This window comes from Pantherophis guttatus, chromosome 1, assembly GCF_059756535.1.
Source record: "Pantherophis guttatus breed Tessera chromosome 1, ASM5975653v1, whole genome shotgun sequence".
Lineage (NCBI taxonomy): Eukaryota > Metazoa > Chordata > Lepidosauria > Squamata > Colubridae > Pantherophis > Pantherophis guttatus.
The window spans coordinates 101,089,141-101,109,479 of NC_142063.1; the positions used below are offsets into that span (position 1 = coordinate 101,089,141).

The 20,339-nt window shown below is 35.2% G+C and overlaps 1 protein-coding gene across 27 annotated transcripts in view; it reads right to left on the reverse strand.

Annotated features, from left to right (window-relative positions):
* SOX6 (SRY-box transcription factor 6) overlaps positions 1-20,339 on the reverse strand; it is a 492,935-nt gene that overhangs the window by 180,930 nt on the left and 291,666 nt on the right. For all 27 annotated transcript variants that reach the window (XM_087879414.1, XM_087879426.1, XM_060687705.2 and 24 more), the window contains one exon: positions 10,352-10,441. In XM_087879414.1, the coding sequence (XP_087735540.1) occupies positions 10,352-10,441 (90 nt within the window). The remainder of the gene's footprint in view (positions 1-10,351; positions 10,442-20,339) is intronic.

A 20,339-nucleotide genomic window follows, 5' to 3' on the forward strand; every position in this document is an offset into this window, starting at 1 on the left:
GAATGCACAGATTATTATGATTTGCACCAGTGTTGCATGTACATATCATATTGTGTTTGTACATATCATTTGCACTTTGATGGGCCTACTGATTTTGGGAATTTTTTTTTTTTTCATTTGAGAGCTGAATCGCAAAATGATTCAGAAATTTTGCTTGTAAAGCTACATTCAGATAGTCCGTGACTTACAAGCACAATTAAGACCAAAATTTCTGTTGGTAAGCAAGACAGTTGTTAAGTGAGTTTTGCCCCATTTTATGACCTTTCTTGCCACAGTTAAGTGAAGTTAGTAACACAGTTCTTAAGTGATTCTGGCTTCCCCATTGACTTTGCTTGTCACAAAAGGTGATCACAAAAGGTGATGACTTTGGGTTGCTACAACCTTTGTAAATAAATGCCAGTTGCCAAGTGCCCAAATTTTGATCACATGACCATGGGGATGCTGCAACAGTCACAACTGTGAAAAATAAGTTACTTTTTTCAGTGCCGTTGTAATTTCAAACGGTCACTATAGGAATGGTTATAAGTCAAGGACTACCTATAGTATCAATCATGTTGTATCAATATCAATGTTATCCATCCAGTATGATTTTCATACAATTTTTCTTCACAAAGAAACAATGTGATAAATGTTGCAAAACTGACTTTGTCTTGAAATGTTCATTTCTAGTTTTTGAAATTGATGATGAATTCAAAGCTATATCCTTAATTTTCCAATGTACACTTAAACCAAAATAAGGGGTTATCTATGTTCAAGATGTAACTTTATTCAGCCTGCAGTTTTCACCTCTCTGTTGACATCTAAATTCAGTTATAAAGTACTAAGAGGTTGATCTAACTACCCCTTCTGACATTCTAAAAACTGAGTAAAATTTGTTTTTCCTCTCCAGATGTTTCTGTAATTTTATTGCATCTATTCAAAAATGCATTAGTACTGTCCAGAGAAAAGCAGTTTTCTGGTTAATATTAAAATAAATTCTACAACCATTAGCTGAATCACCCAATGAAACCTGAGCATTAATTTTTATGCCATAGGATTAGAGTTGTGTGTCTTTTATTGTAGTACAAAACACTCTGGGGGTACATGTCAATCTACAGCTTTTCAAAGTCACATTAGAGTTGCATCTTCAGATACTGTGGCATGCTTTCAAAATAATAGAAATGTCAACCACTCACATAATGTTCATATTATCCTTAATTAATATAAATTGCATCTAATTTCATCTCTACTTAAATATATTGCTGCCCAAAATAAGGACCCTAATTTTTATGAGTAATTACTATTACTGATGCATCAACACAATTATTTAAATTCAACATATGCAGAGGCAGAAAGCAGCATTTACATTTTTTGTTGCCTCCTTGCTCCATTCTTAATTTTTGTGGTTTGGAATTCTTCCAGATTCTTTCTTCAACTCTGAAGAGAGAAAAAAATGTGTTTGTTGGATGTGTATGTGTGTATGAATGTGCATATTTGTGTGTAAATATACACAAGTACTCAATCCATTAAGATAATTTGATTGGTTATAATTTAATTTTTATCTTAGAATATTATTTTATCAATATATTTTGCAGTTATCAATATTGGAGGTGAAAATGTAGATTCAAGACTGAGCAAAAGCTTGGCATTTAGAAAATCATAGGTAAGATAGTATATCTTAGTAGATAAGTAGATGAGATATTGGCAGGATCTATTAATTTAGAAGGTAAATTGATAAACAACTGATGACTTTGGAAACCTAATGCCAATCAATAAGATAAGATTGGGCAAATATGGCAAATAGTTTGACCTGATGTACAGCAACTTTCTAAACTGCTATGAGGTCCAAGCCAGAACAATATATATTATCTTTTCAATATAGTAGAGTGGATGTAAGACATCTTTGTAATTGGTGCCATACTTTCTCTGATATTCTCAGTTTACCAGTTTGTAAGATCATCTGTAGGAGTAGCTATCAAGTGACAATTCAAATTCATAGAATGCTCAGTACTTGTAAATATGTACCATATGAATTGATCTTCAACTTTGCAAATGCCACATCTATACTTTAATTCAAATGATTTTGCCTATATTTTCTTATCTCAATGTAAAAACCTATCCAAACATTAAAATACGGATGTTGCCTAGAATGGTTAATCATACACGAGTTTAAGATTTATTGATTTATTTATTATTATATCCCTGTGAGAAGACTTAACTAGACAATGTTGCAGTAATAAAAATTAGCATTGTATTAATAAATTGGAGAGTTACATTTCTAGATTAGATCTACTTTATCTGAGCTTGCAAAATTTGGAAAATAGTAGACAGCAGCATAGAAGCAGACAGGAAAAAAAAATTTACTTCTTTGTTGCCATCTAATAACCAGACAGATTTTAGCAGCCCTGTTGTAGTAGCCTTATTCTAAATAATTGGACACTATCAAACCATTATGCATGACATTTCCCTATTTTTAATATAGGATCTAATACATTCAGCAAATCTTATTACTGTATTAACTCCAATTTAGTGGTTTTCCCTCTCCGTACAATATAAGGCAAATTATGTAAAATGCAAATATAAGTATTTGCTTACTTACTAAAATTTCTATAGAGTAGAAGAAAACCTTCCAAATAGATTGAAACTTTGAATCTTAAAATTCCTGTGGAAATCAGGTGCATTTTAAGCATCAGGTTTGATTATTTAATCAAGCAACTTGCATTTTGCCCTGGCTAATTTAGAAAGCTTATAATATTTTACTCATAAAATAATTGTGCACCTGTTGTGATGGAAACCTATTTAAACAAATCTTAATAGGCATTACAATTTGTTCTAAACATAAGCAAGCAAACTGATCAGCCTATAAAGCAACTTTACAAATGCCAGGATTATTTTCCTTCAAAGCTTTCACAGCATTGATATATTTAGTATTAAGGAGGCCAAATAAATATGATTAATGCCCCAATAATAAATCAAATGAGAAAATTATTCATATTACATTTCAAAACAATTACTTTATATGAGTGAATCCACATAAGATGCTAAGACATAGTTGTGTGGAACTATGTTTTAGCATATTATGTGAACTCCGACAATTGTGATTTATTAAATAAACTATGGCTGAGCAAATAATGATTTAGCATAGTATAACCCCCATGTACAGTATATATTGGAATGATTATTCTATAGCATTTGTTTTTCATAATTCAAATACAAACATGTCAAATGAGATTTAAAGAGACAAGGGATAAAACTACCATTTGCTGGCAGCCAATTCCACAAGATGTATTCAGAGGGCAGTCTATAATCTATTGCACACATAATAACATTATACTTCCATTTCATCTTGCACACTGTAAAAATTCTCACCACCATCCAACAGAACTGTGTAATTAGCCATGGTACATATCACAAACAAACTTGGCCATGTATAGCTTCCTTCAAGTAATAAATATAATTCATAGATATGAAGAAATGGAATAGTATTAAGTCCTGAATTATCAGGTTAACCCCCATTCCATTATAACAAAGGAACTCTTATCCCTGTTCTGTATTCTCATAACTCTACGGATAGAATGTTAACATCATTATTCTTCCTTTAATAGAAATTTCACTAAATCCAAAGATATTTTGCCCATCAAATGGGCAACCTGGTCATGCCAACATAGTGCTGAGAGAGAATTACAAACATTTGTCAGGTTCTAACCAACAAAAAAAAAATACATTTTTCATTCAATATATCTATTCAGCAGTAGTATTTGTTTGTTTTACAAGTTTATAAAGCAGTTCAGCTCACATTATATTATTAATTAGAACTTTTTTTTATAAAAGTGGGGAGAATTTCACTTGTTACAAGAGAGGTAGTTCTCGACTTACAACAATTCATTTAATGACCGTTCAAATTTACAACAGTACTGAAGAAAGTGACTTATGACTGTTTTTCACACTTACAACCATTGCAGCATCCCCGTGGTCACGTAATCAAAATTTGGATGCTTGGCAAATGGTTCATACTTATGAAAGTTGCAGTGTCCTGGGAAGGGGTGAAATGCTCCCGGTTCGGACCGGTAGCGATGGAGGCGGGTGGTTTGGAGAACCGGTAGCAAAAATCCCTGCCCCCCCCCAATGCCCAGCTGAGCCGCACAATCATCAGAGGCTTTTTTTTTTTTACTTTTAAAAGCATTTTTTCTACAACCTCTTCGGCCGAAAATATGCTTTTAAAAGTAAAAAAAAAAAAAAAAAGCCTCTGATGATCGTGTGGCTTTAAAGAAAAAAAAGCCTCTGCTGATCGGGCAACTCAGCTTGGATCGTCAGAGGCATTTAAAAGAAAAAAACCCTTTTTTTCTTTTAAATGCCTCTGACGATCCTAGCTGAGTTGCCTGATCGGCAGAGGCTTTTTTTCTTTTAAATGCCTCTGACAATCCAAGCTGAGTTGCCTGATCGTCAGAGGCATTTAAAAGAAAAAAAGCCTCTGCCGATCAGGCAACTCAGCTAGGATTGTCAGAGGCATTTAAAAGAAAAAAAGCCTATGCCGATTAGGCAACTCAACTGGGATCATCAGAGCCTTTTGAAAGCATTTTTTTACAACCTCTTCGCCGAAGACATTGTAGAAAAAATGTTTTTAAAAAAAATGGCCACACCCACCCAGTCACATTCCCCCCACACCAAGCCATGCCCACAGAACTGGTAGTAACAAATTTTAGATTTCACCACTGGTCCTGGGTCATGTGTTCCTTTTGTGACCTTCTGGTAAACAAAGCCAATGGGGACACCAGATTCGCTTAATTATGCTACTAATTTAACAACTGCAGTGATTCACTTAGCAACTATGGAGAGAAAGGTTGTAAGATGGGGCAAAATTCACTTAAATGTTTCACTTAGCAACAGAAATGTTGGGCTCAATTGTGGTTGTAAATTGAGGACTACATGCACAAGTTCAAATGATACTACATCTTTCTGGGAAGGTGGGAAGCCATGCTAGTTACTGAACAGCTAATTCATGCTGACTTTTTTTCCTGACTAAATGAAAATTTTTTTAAAGTATCACCTATACTCTAGATCAGTCAGCTTACGAATACAGAGCACAAGATACAAGGAAAACCATGAACAGAGTTGAATTTCTTTAAGGACAGACAGAATTTCCTTAAGGACAGACAGAAATATAAAAGCCATGCTTGCTACTGCATAGGAAATGACGAGTATAATTTTCAATGATATACATGTATGTAAAATACATTAAAAAAAAAAGGCCAACCTGGAAGGCATGTCCTTCCTTGTCAGCTATGTGATGCCCTGCCCACATGATCTAAAAAAGAATCATTGTTCTAAATCCATTCCCATTTTGAAAATGCTTCACACCTTTGATGTTTTCAAATGGACAGTACGAAACTCTGACTCCATACTGTCTTCAGTGGTGCTTAATTGCGAAGTTTAAGGTACAGTTCTCTGACTTTATCAGCTCTCACTTTAATGTGCATATTGGAAAAAGCTAAACCAAATTTAAGCAATGCTACTTAAATGTATGTTTTACCTTTAAATTAAGGACTTTATTTCCCAACTCTTTCTATTTAGAAAAGAGTCAATTTACAAACTTTTCCATAGATATTAATACAACACTAATATATTTAATTTTGGATGGCTGTAGTTTTGACAGACTTTAAATTTTTTCCCCATCCATTTTTTATGAAATAGTAACCCTAAAACACATACACATACTGGCCATCTGATCACTTAACGAATTCATTACTAAAAATAAAGTTATGCCCTGTAGTATATTACTAATTAGGACCTGGTATTAATTTTAAGGGGGTTCCCCTGGCCCCTTGTATTCAATATTTACACTGATTTCTCTAATTGGAACCAACTGATCTTTTTCCTGTATATTTATTTTCTGAAGCCTAGCAGTTAACAATGACTCTAATACAAGTGAGGGATTTTTTGCTTGTAGCTTTTGTTTGAGGTTTAATTAAGAAGACCCAGTGTCTCCAAGCCTGAGCTGTGTTTTTAATTGCTCATATGTATATCATGTAGACTTCAAAAGAAGTAAAAGACATTTATAACACAGAGCACAAAGGGGAGCTTTGAAATGTCTACAACCATACAAAGTGGCATAATTAAAAACCTATGGCTGCTTCTGTGATATATATGCAAGATATATATTTATAAAGTAAACTATTGTATACACTCACAACATGCCAAAAGTGGTTTTGCACTGTTAAAGAAATATTCTCAACACATCTCATATAAAATTGCAAAGCAAACTAGCATGGTAACTTTTTATTCAGGTTGATCTTGTGTATTCTGTTATCTTAGATTTCAAACTTCTGATAGCTTGCCCATATTTTCCACTTTTGAGTTCTTAATTCAAGAGTAATTATTCCTCCTCTTAAAACAAGAGGTAGCACTTGTAACCACAACATAGCACAACAATGTTCTCAGGGTGGTCCCAACATGATTTCCAGAAAAGCATCACAATTAAAATATGCTTGCCGTTATACTTCATGGCTGTCTTTCTCCTAGCTCCTAAAAGGAGAAAGTGCTATTTCTATCAGCATGAAATTCAATACGGATTGTGGAATATATTTTTTTGCCTGCACTGTAGATGGAATCTCTTACAGAGTTGAAGTTCTTTGCCAAGCTTTTAAAGTTTAGAAACCTGCCTGAACCTTCCTGTTTGTTAACTATTATTATAACACTGAAATTACAAATAATCCACATAACCACACCACACACCGGTTTGATTTGAAAATATCTCCTTATGTGAAGTCATTTAAAACCCAGGGAGAAATGTAAAAAGAGCCTGCAAGTCATCTGCGTAGTCAGAGCACTTCACAATGCAAATGCCTTTCTTCAGTGGGCAAAGCTATTCACATCAGTCAATGTCTATCCCAAAATAGAACCTGCTATACAAAGACCGCATGTGACATTTAAGCCACAATGCCTATAAATACAGTTTATGTTTCAGTAGTAAGTTCCTCCAGAAATGGACACTAGAACCCGTTGCTCAGAGATAGTATTTACAATCCACGTTTTTGTTAGACTGCTGGAACAATCGTAACTTCTTTATATGATCTTAAAGGAGCTTATATGCCAATTAAAATAAACACGTGACAGGGTATGTCAGTGGAATAATTATGACGTTTCAGGCCATGGGTTGATATATATTAACTTTATGTTTTAAGATCAATGTTAGGTGTTACAAAACAAACAATTAATGGGGATAAATACCATATTCTTTTTATTAAGTAATAGAAAATGAAAATTTCAATAGTTTGAAATGGAAGGGGAGAAATAAGAGGTTCAAACAGCAAAGAATATAGGGAGGGAATTAAAAGAGAAATAAGAGAAATTAAAGGAGAAATAAGAAGTACTTAAAGGGTTAAAAAAAACCCTCAATTGAATAGTGTAGTACAGTGATGGTGAACCTTTTCAGCACCAAGTGCCAGGGGTGAAATCCAGCAGGTTCTGACAGGTTCTGGAGAACCGGTAGCGGAAATTTTGACTGGTTCAGAGAACCAGCAAATACCACCTCTGGCTGGCTCCTGAGTGGGGTAGGAATGGAGATTTTGCAATATCCTTCCCCTGGAGTGGGGTGGGATTTTGCAGTATCCTTCCCCTGCCATGCCCACCAAGCCACGCCCACCAAGCCATACCATGCCCACCAAGCCACGCCCACAGAACCCATAGTAAAAAAAATTGGATTTCACCACTGCCAAGTGCCCAAACTGGAATGGTCAAAGCCACCTAGTGTTTGCATTTCTGGAGCAAGCATGCATGCCAGCCAGCTGGTCTTCATGCATGCCGAGCACCGGAAATGCCAAGACCAGGTGGCCAGCGCACGCATGCGCACTGGCCAGCTGGTCTTTGGGTTTCCGGCACTCTGGCACATGCAAAGACCAGCTGGCCAGTGCGCATGTGTGCGCTAGAAACCAGAAGAGCAGCTGACGATGGGGCACGTGCCCACAGAGAGGGCTCTGCGTGCCACCTCTGCATGCGTGCCATAGGTTCGCCAGCACAGTTGTAGTATGTTTAGTTCTTCAGAAGGATGTCAGAAAAAGATTGGAAATCCTTTTTCCATCTTTCAATCAAAGTTTTGGGATACAGAGCGTTTTTGAGAACAAATCCAATGAGCATTCTAATAAAGAGTCCAAGAGGCCGAGGCCATGAAATCTGTATAATTACAAATACACCCTTCCACAAATGTCTTCCTATAAAACTTCCTAAAAATCTATTAACATTCCAAATTGTCATTTACATGGGTTAGACTGGGACTACAGCAATGTATGTTTCCTGTGAGAAGCTATGGGCACACCAATACTAGCCACTGGCACACATGCCCCAAATTCCACATTCTCTAATAAGTCTTCTAAATAATCAGAAGAATCCAGAAATAGCCCTATTAGACCAGTAGTAGCTGCTCTTTAGAAAAAGAGTAGATGTCCATCATTAATCATAGTATACTGGGAAGGATCTCCTTCATCACAATAACTATTTATCTTGAATCATTTTTTCCCTCAAGAATCTTGAGGGTTCTTGAAACTAAACTAAGATTTAGTTGCTTAGAGCTATAATCCTCTTGAGAACATCTCCTGCCAAAAAGATGCATGTGAACAAAAGAAATTGGTAAGATAGAAAAGAGTTTTTATTCATTTTTAATTTATTTTATTCATCAAATTTATCTGTCTGCCCATCTCACATTAAGTGGCCAACATACAATACAACCGACATTTAGAACACTCCACAAAACCAATTAAAAGTGATATATGTGAGCAAATCAAAACCATGAGAGGCAAGATATTCAATATAATTCAGTCTTTACATTGAGACATGTACAGGAGAATTATCTGGTGAAATTGTAGAATCAACTTGGAAAGTTTTAAAAGGACATTAATTCATGGAAAATAAGGATGTCAATGGCTATCATAGGCTATTATAATGGCTACATATTGCGTCCAGCACTGAGATATTACTTGCACAAGAACATGAGGGAATGTTTTTGCACTTACACATTGATTTTGGGCTTCCCACAGGCATTTAGCTGCCAACTGTGGGAACAAAACCTAGGGCTAGAATAAGCCTTTGGCTTGATCCAGAATAGGTCCTCTCATAAAATATTGCAAACAGACTAATTGCCCATGGAGAGGGGAAGTTATTTTTAAAGTCTCATCTACGAAGAAAAATACTCACATATTACAAAATCTAATGCTAAAACCATGTCTATTTTGCAACGTATACCATTTATTCTATATGTTGTACTGTTCCAACATGTGTGATACTGGCAGAAAAACTTTTTTTTTTAACCCCAGCAACCCTTCCCCATAACTCAAATGTCTTAAAAAGAAATGCAGTAAAAGAAGATTATGAGCTTCATTTATCCTCCAAAACAATTTCTTCCTTCTAAAGTAAAGCAAAGAATTGGGGAATTAAAATAAAGAATTCCCTAGTAGCACTCAGTGCAAAGAGCAGTTCTTCCTGAGAAGATCACACCTTTGTTTCTTTTATTTGGGATTCTTTTCTCTAATCATTTCAGTTTGTTTTTAAGATACTTGCTACACAATGTATACTACAACGATTAATAATTCCAAGAGGAAAGAAATGGCTATACAAAAGAAATACGAAACCAAAAACCCATTTTTTTTCATAACCACCTATGACTGCACCATCTAAGGGAATTTAAGTCTAAGAAAACATTGTGGCAGTGAGTTCCCAAGATCCTGCTTAATAAGAGGCTGTTTTGTGATAGATCAGGGGTGTCAAACTCAAGCCCCGGGGGAGCGGATTCTGCCCGCAGGGTGATTAGATCTGGCCCATGGGGCTGCCCTGGAAACAGCGAAGGACCGGCCCATGGTGCCTCTGCCAGGAAAAATGGATCTCGGGAGGGTGGCCTCCCGAGTTCTGTTTTTGCTGGCAGAGGATTGCGGGAGGCTATTGCAGCCAAAAATGCAGCTCGGGAGCCCGTTTTTGCTGGCAGAGCACTTGAGCTACCACAGGAGTCCCTGACATGAGTGACATCGAGCTGGCCACACCCACCCTGGTCACACACACTCCAGCCCCCCCCCCAGGTCAAACACAACCGCGATGCGGCCCTCAATGAAAAAGAGTTTGACACCCCTGTGATAGATGAACCAAGCATACCACCAACACAGGCATCAGAATCAATCTCATCCCACAGAGTTCATCCGCATTGAGACAAGGCTAAATACAAAATAAAATCCATGTGAACATAAAACCAAACATTCAAGAGGAGCCTCTACCCATTTGCTTCAAATTACATATAAAGGATGGATTAGCATTCCTGGGAATTTATCATCCATCAATGTTTTTAGAGGATTACTTCTCTAGATTAAGACATTATATTCATATTAGAGTTTACCTTTTATTTCTCCAAGGAGTTCACTTGTGTTTAATCTCTCCATTTTCTCCTTCCAGTCTTTAGAAAGTAGTTTTTCCATGCAAGATGAATCTATAAAGAAAGGTGAAAGTATTAGCAAAAGTTCACATGAAGTCAACAGACAAACTGTTTGAGCAGCCTTTTCCAGAAAATGTGGCTTCAAGGAAATGGCATGCCTCCTGCATTATGATAGCAGCATCCTATTACCTGCTGGTGTACTTGAAGACAGTCAATGAATAAAAATATATTCAGCTTTCTAAATAAAGAATGATGCCAGAGCTATATTGTCCTAACCTTCCAGAGGAATTTACATGAGAAACTACCAGGTTCTCAAGAGCACTCAAGTTAGATAGGGAGAATTTTAATTTCCTCTACCACCACCCCCATTTAATGACGACACTAGAAAGAAAATTGCCTGTGCTATACATATTATGTATGGTTTGTATGTATATTATGGAAAGGTTGTGCAATCAATTTATTCATTAGATTTGTACTCTGACTTATAAATCAAGGTGGCCTACATTGTTACTTCTTCCTCCTATTTCATCCAACAACCACGTTTTGTGTGTTAAACTGGCCTGAAGAAAGTGATTGGTGACCTTCTGTGCCTGAAGGTAAAATTTGAACCTGGATTTCCCTTCTTCTAATCCAGCACCTTAATTTCTACAGCACTCTAGCTTTCATAAAGCTATTTCTGCTGGAATTCAAACCAACATATCAAAAGGCAAAAGTTTAACTACTACGCAGTAAAAAAAAAAAAAAGGAAAAGCACAGGTGTCTATAGAGGGAGCGAAGACAAACTAGATATTTGCCATTTTCTTTTCAGCTGCAAATCACAGTAAAATTAACTTTACTGTCTGCTAGAACAGTGGTTTGGACCAATCTTACTGACAGTAGAGGGGGACATGTAGGCTAAATCTAGTGGGGGTGTCTGCAGCTTATTAAAAAGCCAAAAACATCATGTGGTAGTTATTTTCCCAGCCAACTACTCTCACTTGTAATGAACACAAGTCACAAAATAGAGTTTTAAATTCCCTGCTCACCTTCTGGTAACAGGAAGATTTATGTTATTGTTCTATTCTGAACTGGGCCCAAGACTTTTGTTTTACCCATCATTGCTCCAACACGTGGAGTAATCTTTATAGAAAGCGAGAGAATCAATCAGCTATCTAGTGTTTCAATCTATGTACTAAGCCATATCAGTTCCCTCCAAGTGGCAACTAATGATGACTATGGCTCCAATTCTAATTATGGCTAGCTTCCTCTCTCTTTTATCCTTTATCCTTTCTGTACTCCCAATAAACACAGCAGGTAAAAATTGCAGTTCATTTAAAATATAGCCTTAAACACTAAAAATATGCATTTACTTCGTTGAGGCTCACTATTGCTTATTTCTTGAAAAACTCTAAATCATAGTTTAGTGTAACATCTGCATGCAGCAGGTCCATGTAAAAATAATCAGTCCTGTAACTGCATACATATTACCAATTTATCAGAAGAAAAGCTTACTGCAAAACTTTTTTACAAGTTGTATCTACAAGAGTATATGAACATCTTTGGAAAGACAATGCCGCTTGTTTCTTTTCCACCAAGTAATATTTTAGTAGAAAAGCCAATTTACTAATTACATCCTTTTAAAATGGAAAGAAAAAAAAAACAATGAACAAGAACAAAATTAAGAGACTTTAAGTTGTAAAAGGCAGCATTAAAATACTTGTTATACCATAAAACAAACAATTTAATCTTAACAATCACAAGCTTTTATTACTCTTATGAATTTTGGCCAAATAATAGAACAACTAACCACCAATTATCAATAGAACATTATAATTTGTTGCCTATGATATTATCAGTTTATAAAGATGACTCTCTTGTGCCCAGACAAAATTTTAATCATTCTCACCCCCACAAAAATAATGTTGGCTTTAAGCTGACATTTACATAAAGTAATAGTATTTTAGCTAAGAGGCTTTCTCCCAATACCACTATTATTACCACTACTCTATTCATATATTAGTGTAAAATATATTAGAGAATTAAGACATATTCAGACAGTGTTAATTTTCAGCACTTCTGGAATCTTATAAGAAATTTCCACAGAGAACAATAAAGTGACAAATGTGCATTTCTTTGTAAATTTCTTTTCCATATACTAACAAGCTTTTACATACCCTTTTTCACACACTAATCAGCTTTTTCTTTTTAAAATCAACAGATGAAACTGATAGTTTATTGTTCTGATAGGACATATTTTCTTCACAAGTTTATGGTTTTTGAAGAAAGTATCTAAAACTTTATGATTAGGCAAATTCATCAAAATTCTTAAATATTAGATCATAATGTTACAAAATGGTGGAGTGTGCTAAAATTGAACAATTATTATACCAATAAATTCCCATGAACCACCAGAAGGAAAAATCTGGAAAAGTTCAATATTTTCTACATAAGCCTAAAGTATATTGGTATTTCATAATGCCTCAACAACTTTGGCTTTTCCTTTAATTTCCGGATGAAGGAAGAAGCAAAGAAAAATAATTCTGTTTCAGGATATTCCTAGCTTCTTCTTAGATACAAAGAAATGTGGTTTTAAAAGAATACTAATGGTTAAATACCTTATTATTTCAAGACACCTTCAACCTTCTACATCTCAATAAAGTATATAGTTATACAATTCATATAATTGAAAACTATCACTGCCATGAAAAGCTCACTTTTTAAAATATACTTCTTTAAAAGTGTATTGCTGTTTATCATACTTGATAATATCATATCTGATATTATTATCTGATAATGACTGTTATTATTTCTAAAACATGGTTTGTTTACATACAATCTTGGCAATGTCTAGGCATTTCACAGACACAAAAGACAAACACATTAATGATTTATTAATTATTGGAAATGTATGAAATATTTTAAGCAATACATGGAGGAGTTTGAAGAAAATTTCATTCAAATCTCCCTCTCTTCCTATATTGCAATAGAAAAGGCTTCTGTGATGGAGAGGACTAGCAATATCTGAAAGATAAGCAACTCTCTTGAAACCATAGTCAAGAAAACATTATTTATTTTGAAAGAAAACAACCAAGTTCTGTTTACATTATTAAAGTTCGGTCTATATTTATAACTGGAGCAATGAAGAATGATCATTACATTTTAAAATACCTTAGGATTTCTGTAGTTTCTCTTCTTTCATATACTCCATTTCAACATTGACTTTACACTTTAATTATTTTGTATCAATTTCACACAGTCACTATATCAATGTCCCATCTTACTGTAATTCAACTTTACAATCCATCTTTACATTTAGAGACAGTCAAGCAAAAGGGATTAAAAACAAACCATCAAAATAAGACTTTTAAAACCACTTGTAAAATATGCAAGCAGCCAGAGCAGTGTTTACAAAATTAGGGGCAAACTCTAATTAGAACTTCCCTCCATTGTAATATCAATTCTCACCATGCGAAATCATAGTGAAATAGAACAAGATAATAATATATTAACTTTACTGGCCCAAAACTGAAAGTGACTGGTCATCGTAAGAGGTATCCAAAGCATACTGTTGGCACTATGCCTGCTTTATACAGACAGCTTCTTTGTCCAATTTATTAACTCAGCTTTCATTTCCTTTTATTTCATCTAGAACAAATCAAGCTTAAATGGTGAGAGGGGGCGACAATTGAAGAAAAAAGATTCCAATAAAACATGAACTATGCAAAAATTTCAAGACCAAGCTCTGGCTTCATTCACAAGTACTGCCAAAACATGGGTTAAGCAAGATGTTGCATTAAACAAGCCATTATAATTTAGATTGCACACATTTCTAAATCATAGAAGTTCACCTATGTTGCTATGTCAAAATTTTGCACATTACAGCATTCCATGACATCCGTTCTTTGACATGTGAAATAGAACTCTATATGATAACTCCTAGTGTGGTTCTGTGTAACTTATTCATCTTTATTTCTTTTTTCTTGGTTCCCCTTTATTTTCTGCTGTTTTTCTCATGTTCCTTATAAGATTGATGATTAATTATGTGCCGTAATGTTCCTTCTGACGCCTAGTGACCACATAGATAGATTTGCTCCTTGCAGAGGTTTCTGATTTTATATTTTCAATTTTGTTTAGCAATTTTCCTTTACTCATCTGTGTTGGCATGCCTACCTTCCTTTTCAGTTATTATCTGAAGCACCTCTTAAATATTTTCATCATTATTATAAACTGCATGTGTAAAGTTTTAATTCCACCAAGAAAACAACTTGACCTTCCTTACAGAAGTTGGCCTGCAAACTTCCTGCAGCATTGCCAATTTACTCAGTTTGTGTCACTCAGAATGAAACAGCTGCCTTACAGTATATAGCAAGCAACGAAGGACAGCAAGTCTCAGGATTTGCTGATAGAGCTATCACATGAAGCAACGGCTATTTTCATGTTTCTCAAACGAAGTGTGTTGGTGCATATCTATATGCAGAGAAGGCCAGGAATCACTTCCAAAGAATAATCACAAAGATGTGATTATTTTAATCATTAACAAAAATTATTTTGCACACCCTCTTTCATATTAGAAAAAGTCTATATACTTCCTAAGAATTTACACTGACTTAATGGCACATCAACCATCCAGCCCATCCTCTTTTGAAAGTTTTGCATCTCCTGCTAAAGTGTTTAGTCCCTTTACTAGGAAAGAGTTTGGCAATTGCTCCCAAATTGCTATGGTAGGAATGGCAACATCATTTTGAGAATCCCCTTGACCGAAGAACTTAGAAAGTTATCAAATGATGAAGGTAAACAGACTGACTTGATAGATGAAGAAACTTCAGTCATTCACCATTTAATCTCTGCCTCGTACAATAACATCTCTAAGCATTATATATTAAGATTTAACAAACCCACATATCTAATCTTGTACCTCTTTAGTAAGACATATTTCTATGCTAAGTTAAACTTCAGAGCCTACACTTCAGTTACAATTTTCTAAATCCATTCAAAAAAATGAGGTCTGCAAACTAGAGTTCCTAGATTTCTGAACTCTAAGATATTCCCAAACTATTACTAGCTCTGATTGAAAATCTGGGCTTTCCAAATATTGGGATATAAATTTTAGTTGTTGCCAGGCTTGTTATCTAAGCTGCACTTGACTGGGAAAAGAGCTTATATAGCTGTTATTTAAAAAGAAAACAAACCCTAATGAACATTTCAATGCACATAGATAAAATGCCATACACTTCTAAAATGCCCTCCCTCATTTTGTTTCCATCCTCATAAATGGGGATAACCAAGATTCTGCCCTGACATTTATTCTTTTAATTTATTTACTAAAAAACAAAACCTTTCACCTTTCTAATGTTTTTGTTCTCTAAAAACAGCTCATACAATGCTCTATTCCTTTTTATTTTTAGCAGAGAAATAGGAGAAAGCATGCTTTTCCCATAGAACAAGGCACAGATATAAACATCAACACAGATGCTCTGTGAGAGAGCTGAGCTTCTCAGCCACTTGATCATTAAGGAATGCACCAACTGTTTTAGATAATCTTGGGCCAGCTCAAATTCTGTTCCACACTCCCCTTCAGGAGTGGTCAGTCTTGCCCTGCTCCTAATTTTTCATTTTCCTCACTCCTCTGGAAGAAAGAAAGGGAGAAAAAGAGGGAGACCGAGAACTTTTCCAAACAAAGAAAAACTTTCAGACAATTAACCCTCTCTTCTTTCAGATAAATTACTAAGTATCAAATGCAATCTGTTTCCTTTGTTTAGCCAATATGAACAATTTGTAAATGACTCAGGAATAAAATTCAGAAAATGTCATTTTAAATTAGAACCATTATAAACATGCTAATGACTGCTCGACTAAAAAGATGCAGGATTAGTATAAAAGAATATATTTAGTTCTTGAGAAAATACAGTTGTCTTGTCACACAACTATTTGGACATTGAATTATATGGTTTACTCTAGAAAGCGCTGATTCCATGAGCATTGTAGTAGCCAAATCCATTTCTTATGTCACAGATAGTTATTTAACATATCAGTAAAACTATTTACATGCAAGTATATTTTGAAACTGTCTGAACAGTATTTTCATTTCATTGTTCCCTTTCCCTCCTACTGTGGCCTGAATTTTTATATTATATGCCTCTTATTCCTGTTTGCATTACACTGACAATGGATTTCATACCTACTATAAAACCCATTTTCTCTAATTCCCAGAATAATGTGAAATGCTGGTGATTTATAACCTCAGAACTCACACAGAAGTAATCACTTATACCTAATATAAAAGAGTCACATTTTACTTAAAAGTCCAATGGAGATGTGCTGTTGCTATATGTACTGTTACTTTCAAGGTGTACTACACTACACATATAAATATTCTAACCTTTATAATAAAGTGTGTATAGTCAAGGCTATGGTTTTCCCAGTTGCAATGTATGGCTGTGAAAGTTGGATCATAAGAAAGGCTGAGCGCCAAAGAATTGAAGCCTTTGAACTATGGTGCCGAAGAAGACTCCTGTGAGTCCCTTGGACTGCAAGGCGATCAAACCGGTCAGTCCTAGAGGATATTAACCCTGACTGCTCTTTAGAAGGCAAGATCCTGAAGATGAAACTCAAATACTTTGACCACCTAATGAGAAGTAAGGTCTCACTAGAGAAGAGCCTAATGCTGGGAAAGATTGAGGGCAAAAGAAGAAAGGGATGACAGAGAATGAGATGGCTGAATGGAGTCACTGAAGCAGTAGGCGTGAACTTAAATGGACTCCAGAGGATGGTAGAGGACAGGAAGGCCTGGAGGAACATTGTCCATGGGGTCATGATGGGTTGGACATGACTTTGCAACTAACAACAACCTTTATAATACTGATTATTAAGCACACAATTGACTAACAAGTTTCTGACATTCAAAAAGCAAGTCTCTGTACCTTCTTAACATATCTTTGAGATTCATATGTTCCACATTATAGTTTTAACACTTCCTATTATTATTATTATAAGACTTATTAAGTAAGCTGAATATTTAAGATGGACATAGAGGTCTCTTGTGTGAGCAGGGGGGTTGGCCTAGATTACCTCCAAGGTCCCCTCCAACTCTATTACTGTTAAATCTATGATTATGTTCTTTACTTTCTGAAATTTTGAGTACTCTGCATTGTATATTAACTTTTAGTAGCCTGCTCTGCATTAATGTTTTGTTCTTCAATGAGCAAAGCTTACTTGGTGAAAAATACAGGGTCACCAACAAGTTAGGACAATTAGGGCTACAATCTTTGTGAAAATCCAGACCACCACTGAATAGTAGCAAACAGATGCAGAAAACTATAAAAACATGGTGTGTGGGCGTACATATATGTATGAATATGTGTGTTTGTAAACACACACACATACACACGTATCTGTATATATGTATGTGTGTGTGTAGCCATACACAAATTTAATATGAATCAAACCACTGAGGGAAGCATGCTACAGATCCGTCCATATATAGTTTATTTGTCCAAAACACCAGATTTCCATATTATTCTGTTTGGTATGAACTCTTCTAAATGCAATATTTAGGAATGTTACTTTTGATAACTACTTGTAAATCATGCTGGAGACTAACGTTGATGGGGACCTCATCTTCAGAAAGGATAAGGCTATTACTATTCACTGTAGCTTTACAGTAACTTCAATAGAGCAGACTGGATGCTTCTCAAGGCCCCAGTTTGCTTAACATTAGGGAAAAGAATTTGGTTAACATTAAAAAAAGGAATTTGGTTAAGATTAGGGAAAGGCTGCCATCACATTTGTGGTGTTCCCATAGCTATGGTCTTGGCCACTCTAAGAACCAAATGTTGGCCTTTGGTCTCAACTGGTTTTACAGTGAATATAGAGATGGAAATCTATCCCCAATATTTTTCTGTTACAGAAAATCAAACTAATGATGCAAATAGAGGTCTGGCACGAAGACGGAAAGTTTTTAATTCTATTCCCTCATGTATATTTTACACCAAAACATAAACAGCATCTACTTCTTTTTTTCCCAAAATAATATGGAAAAAACACAATATTTAAATTCTCATATTTAAAGTATCACCCGCCTTTCTTTCCAGCACTAACCTACCACCCTGAATTCTTTTTGTATTTTATCCAAATGCATAAATCAATGCAGATATTCTTGATTATGTCAAAGACTTCCAACTAAGAAGGTTAAAGCAAACAATCAAGAATATTTCACTAGTGAAAGATCACTATTGAATGAACATTAAATAACATTGTGGACTAGAGTTTCTTAAAGGATCCAGGAATTTTTTTTATTTTTTATTTTGATCATGCAGCACAATAGCCTATCATTCCCACCCATCCCCTAGAAAATAGAAAATAGAAATTTGGGAGTTGCAGTAGATGCATATTGTATTCAAATAACAAGGACTTCCTTCAAACCAATTCCTACCCTGCAGTGATGGGTTTCACCTTTGCTACCAGTTTGCTCACATGTGCATGCTTGCTTTGCTTTAGCGCGCGCCACTTCTGCGCATGCGCAGAGGGTATTTGATGACATCCGGGCAAGTGGGCGGGGCCTCCTGCCACCGCTACTACCGGTTCACCCAAACCAGGGCGAACCGATAGCAACCCACCACTGCTACCCTCCCCCAAATAATATCTTAAGTGTTTAAAAATCCAGTTGAAAAACAAAATCCTAAGGGAAGAGCTTGCAAGGTAATAAAGATAGGAAAGAATGAAAACAACTGCTACAACATCATTAAGCGGCTTTCACAAAGAAGAGGACCTCAAGCAATTCTCCAAAGCACCTGAAGGCAGGACAAGAAGCAGTGGATGGAAACTAACCAAGGAGAGTGGCAACCTAGAACCAAAGAAAAATTTCCTGACAGTTAGAATCAGTGGAACGACTTGTGTCCAGAAGTTGTATGTGTTCCAACACTGGAGGTTTTTAAGACGAGATTGGACAACCATTTGTCTGAAATAGTATAGGGTTTTCTGCTTGAGTAGGAGATTGGACTAGAAGACCCCCAAGACTCCCTTCCAACTCTGTTATTTTATTATCTTTGTTTATGGTATCCCAAGGTTTCTTCAGCTCATGAAAGACATTCTTACCAGATGAAGGAATTATTCCTTCACTTCTTCCCAAAGATGAAGACACACTTCCAAGTGTGACGTTTGGGTAGGTAAAAATTCTCTCTGATCTGAAGACATAAACTACCGACATCAATTTAAAAAATACAATCTGCTGTTAAAAACTCAGATTTCATTTCTTTCATAGTTACTTTTCACAATGAATGAAATACTACTGTGTAAATTGTGTTATTTCCAAAAACACATTCAAAGACTGCAGAAAGACCATTTTCAACTCAATCGGTTCCATCCGAGCCTTAAAGTTGTTGGAGTTCTCATCTAACCATTCTTGCAAATGAAGGCAGAAACATTTTTGATAGTGGTGGCTATTTAAAGAAGAACATTTGGTGAGAACCTTGTTTATAAACTTTTTCAGGCACTTTGTAAGGCAGGTTTTTTTATATATTTAATATAAAATTAATCATCACCATTAATTTTTTAATAAATATAGACAAAGCCTTAAAGTTAGGCTCATTTCCTTAATTTTTTCCTTATTTCCATCAATAAAGTGTACATAAAAATATGCATTTGCAAGCATATTTATCCAACTCTACTTATATTTGTATATATTTTTACATTTCTACAAGCAGTTTTTTCACAGACTGCAATTTTTATTTTTGCAAAAATATGGAAGACTTATATGTAGCTTTCTGAAACAAAACTAGTATACCTGAAAAGAACTCAAGAGGAATATCTATCTATCTATCTATCTATCTATCTATCTATCTATCTATCTATCTATCTATCTATCTATCTATCTATCTAATCTATCGACAAAAATATTCCTCACTCATATAAATTCCCTACATATAGGGAATTTATATTTTTAGGGAATAGATAATTAGGTCAGGACTAATTTCTG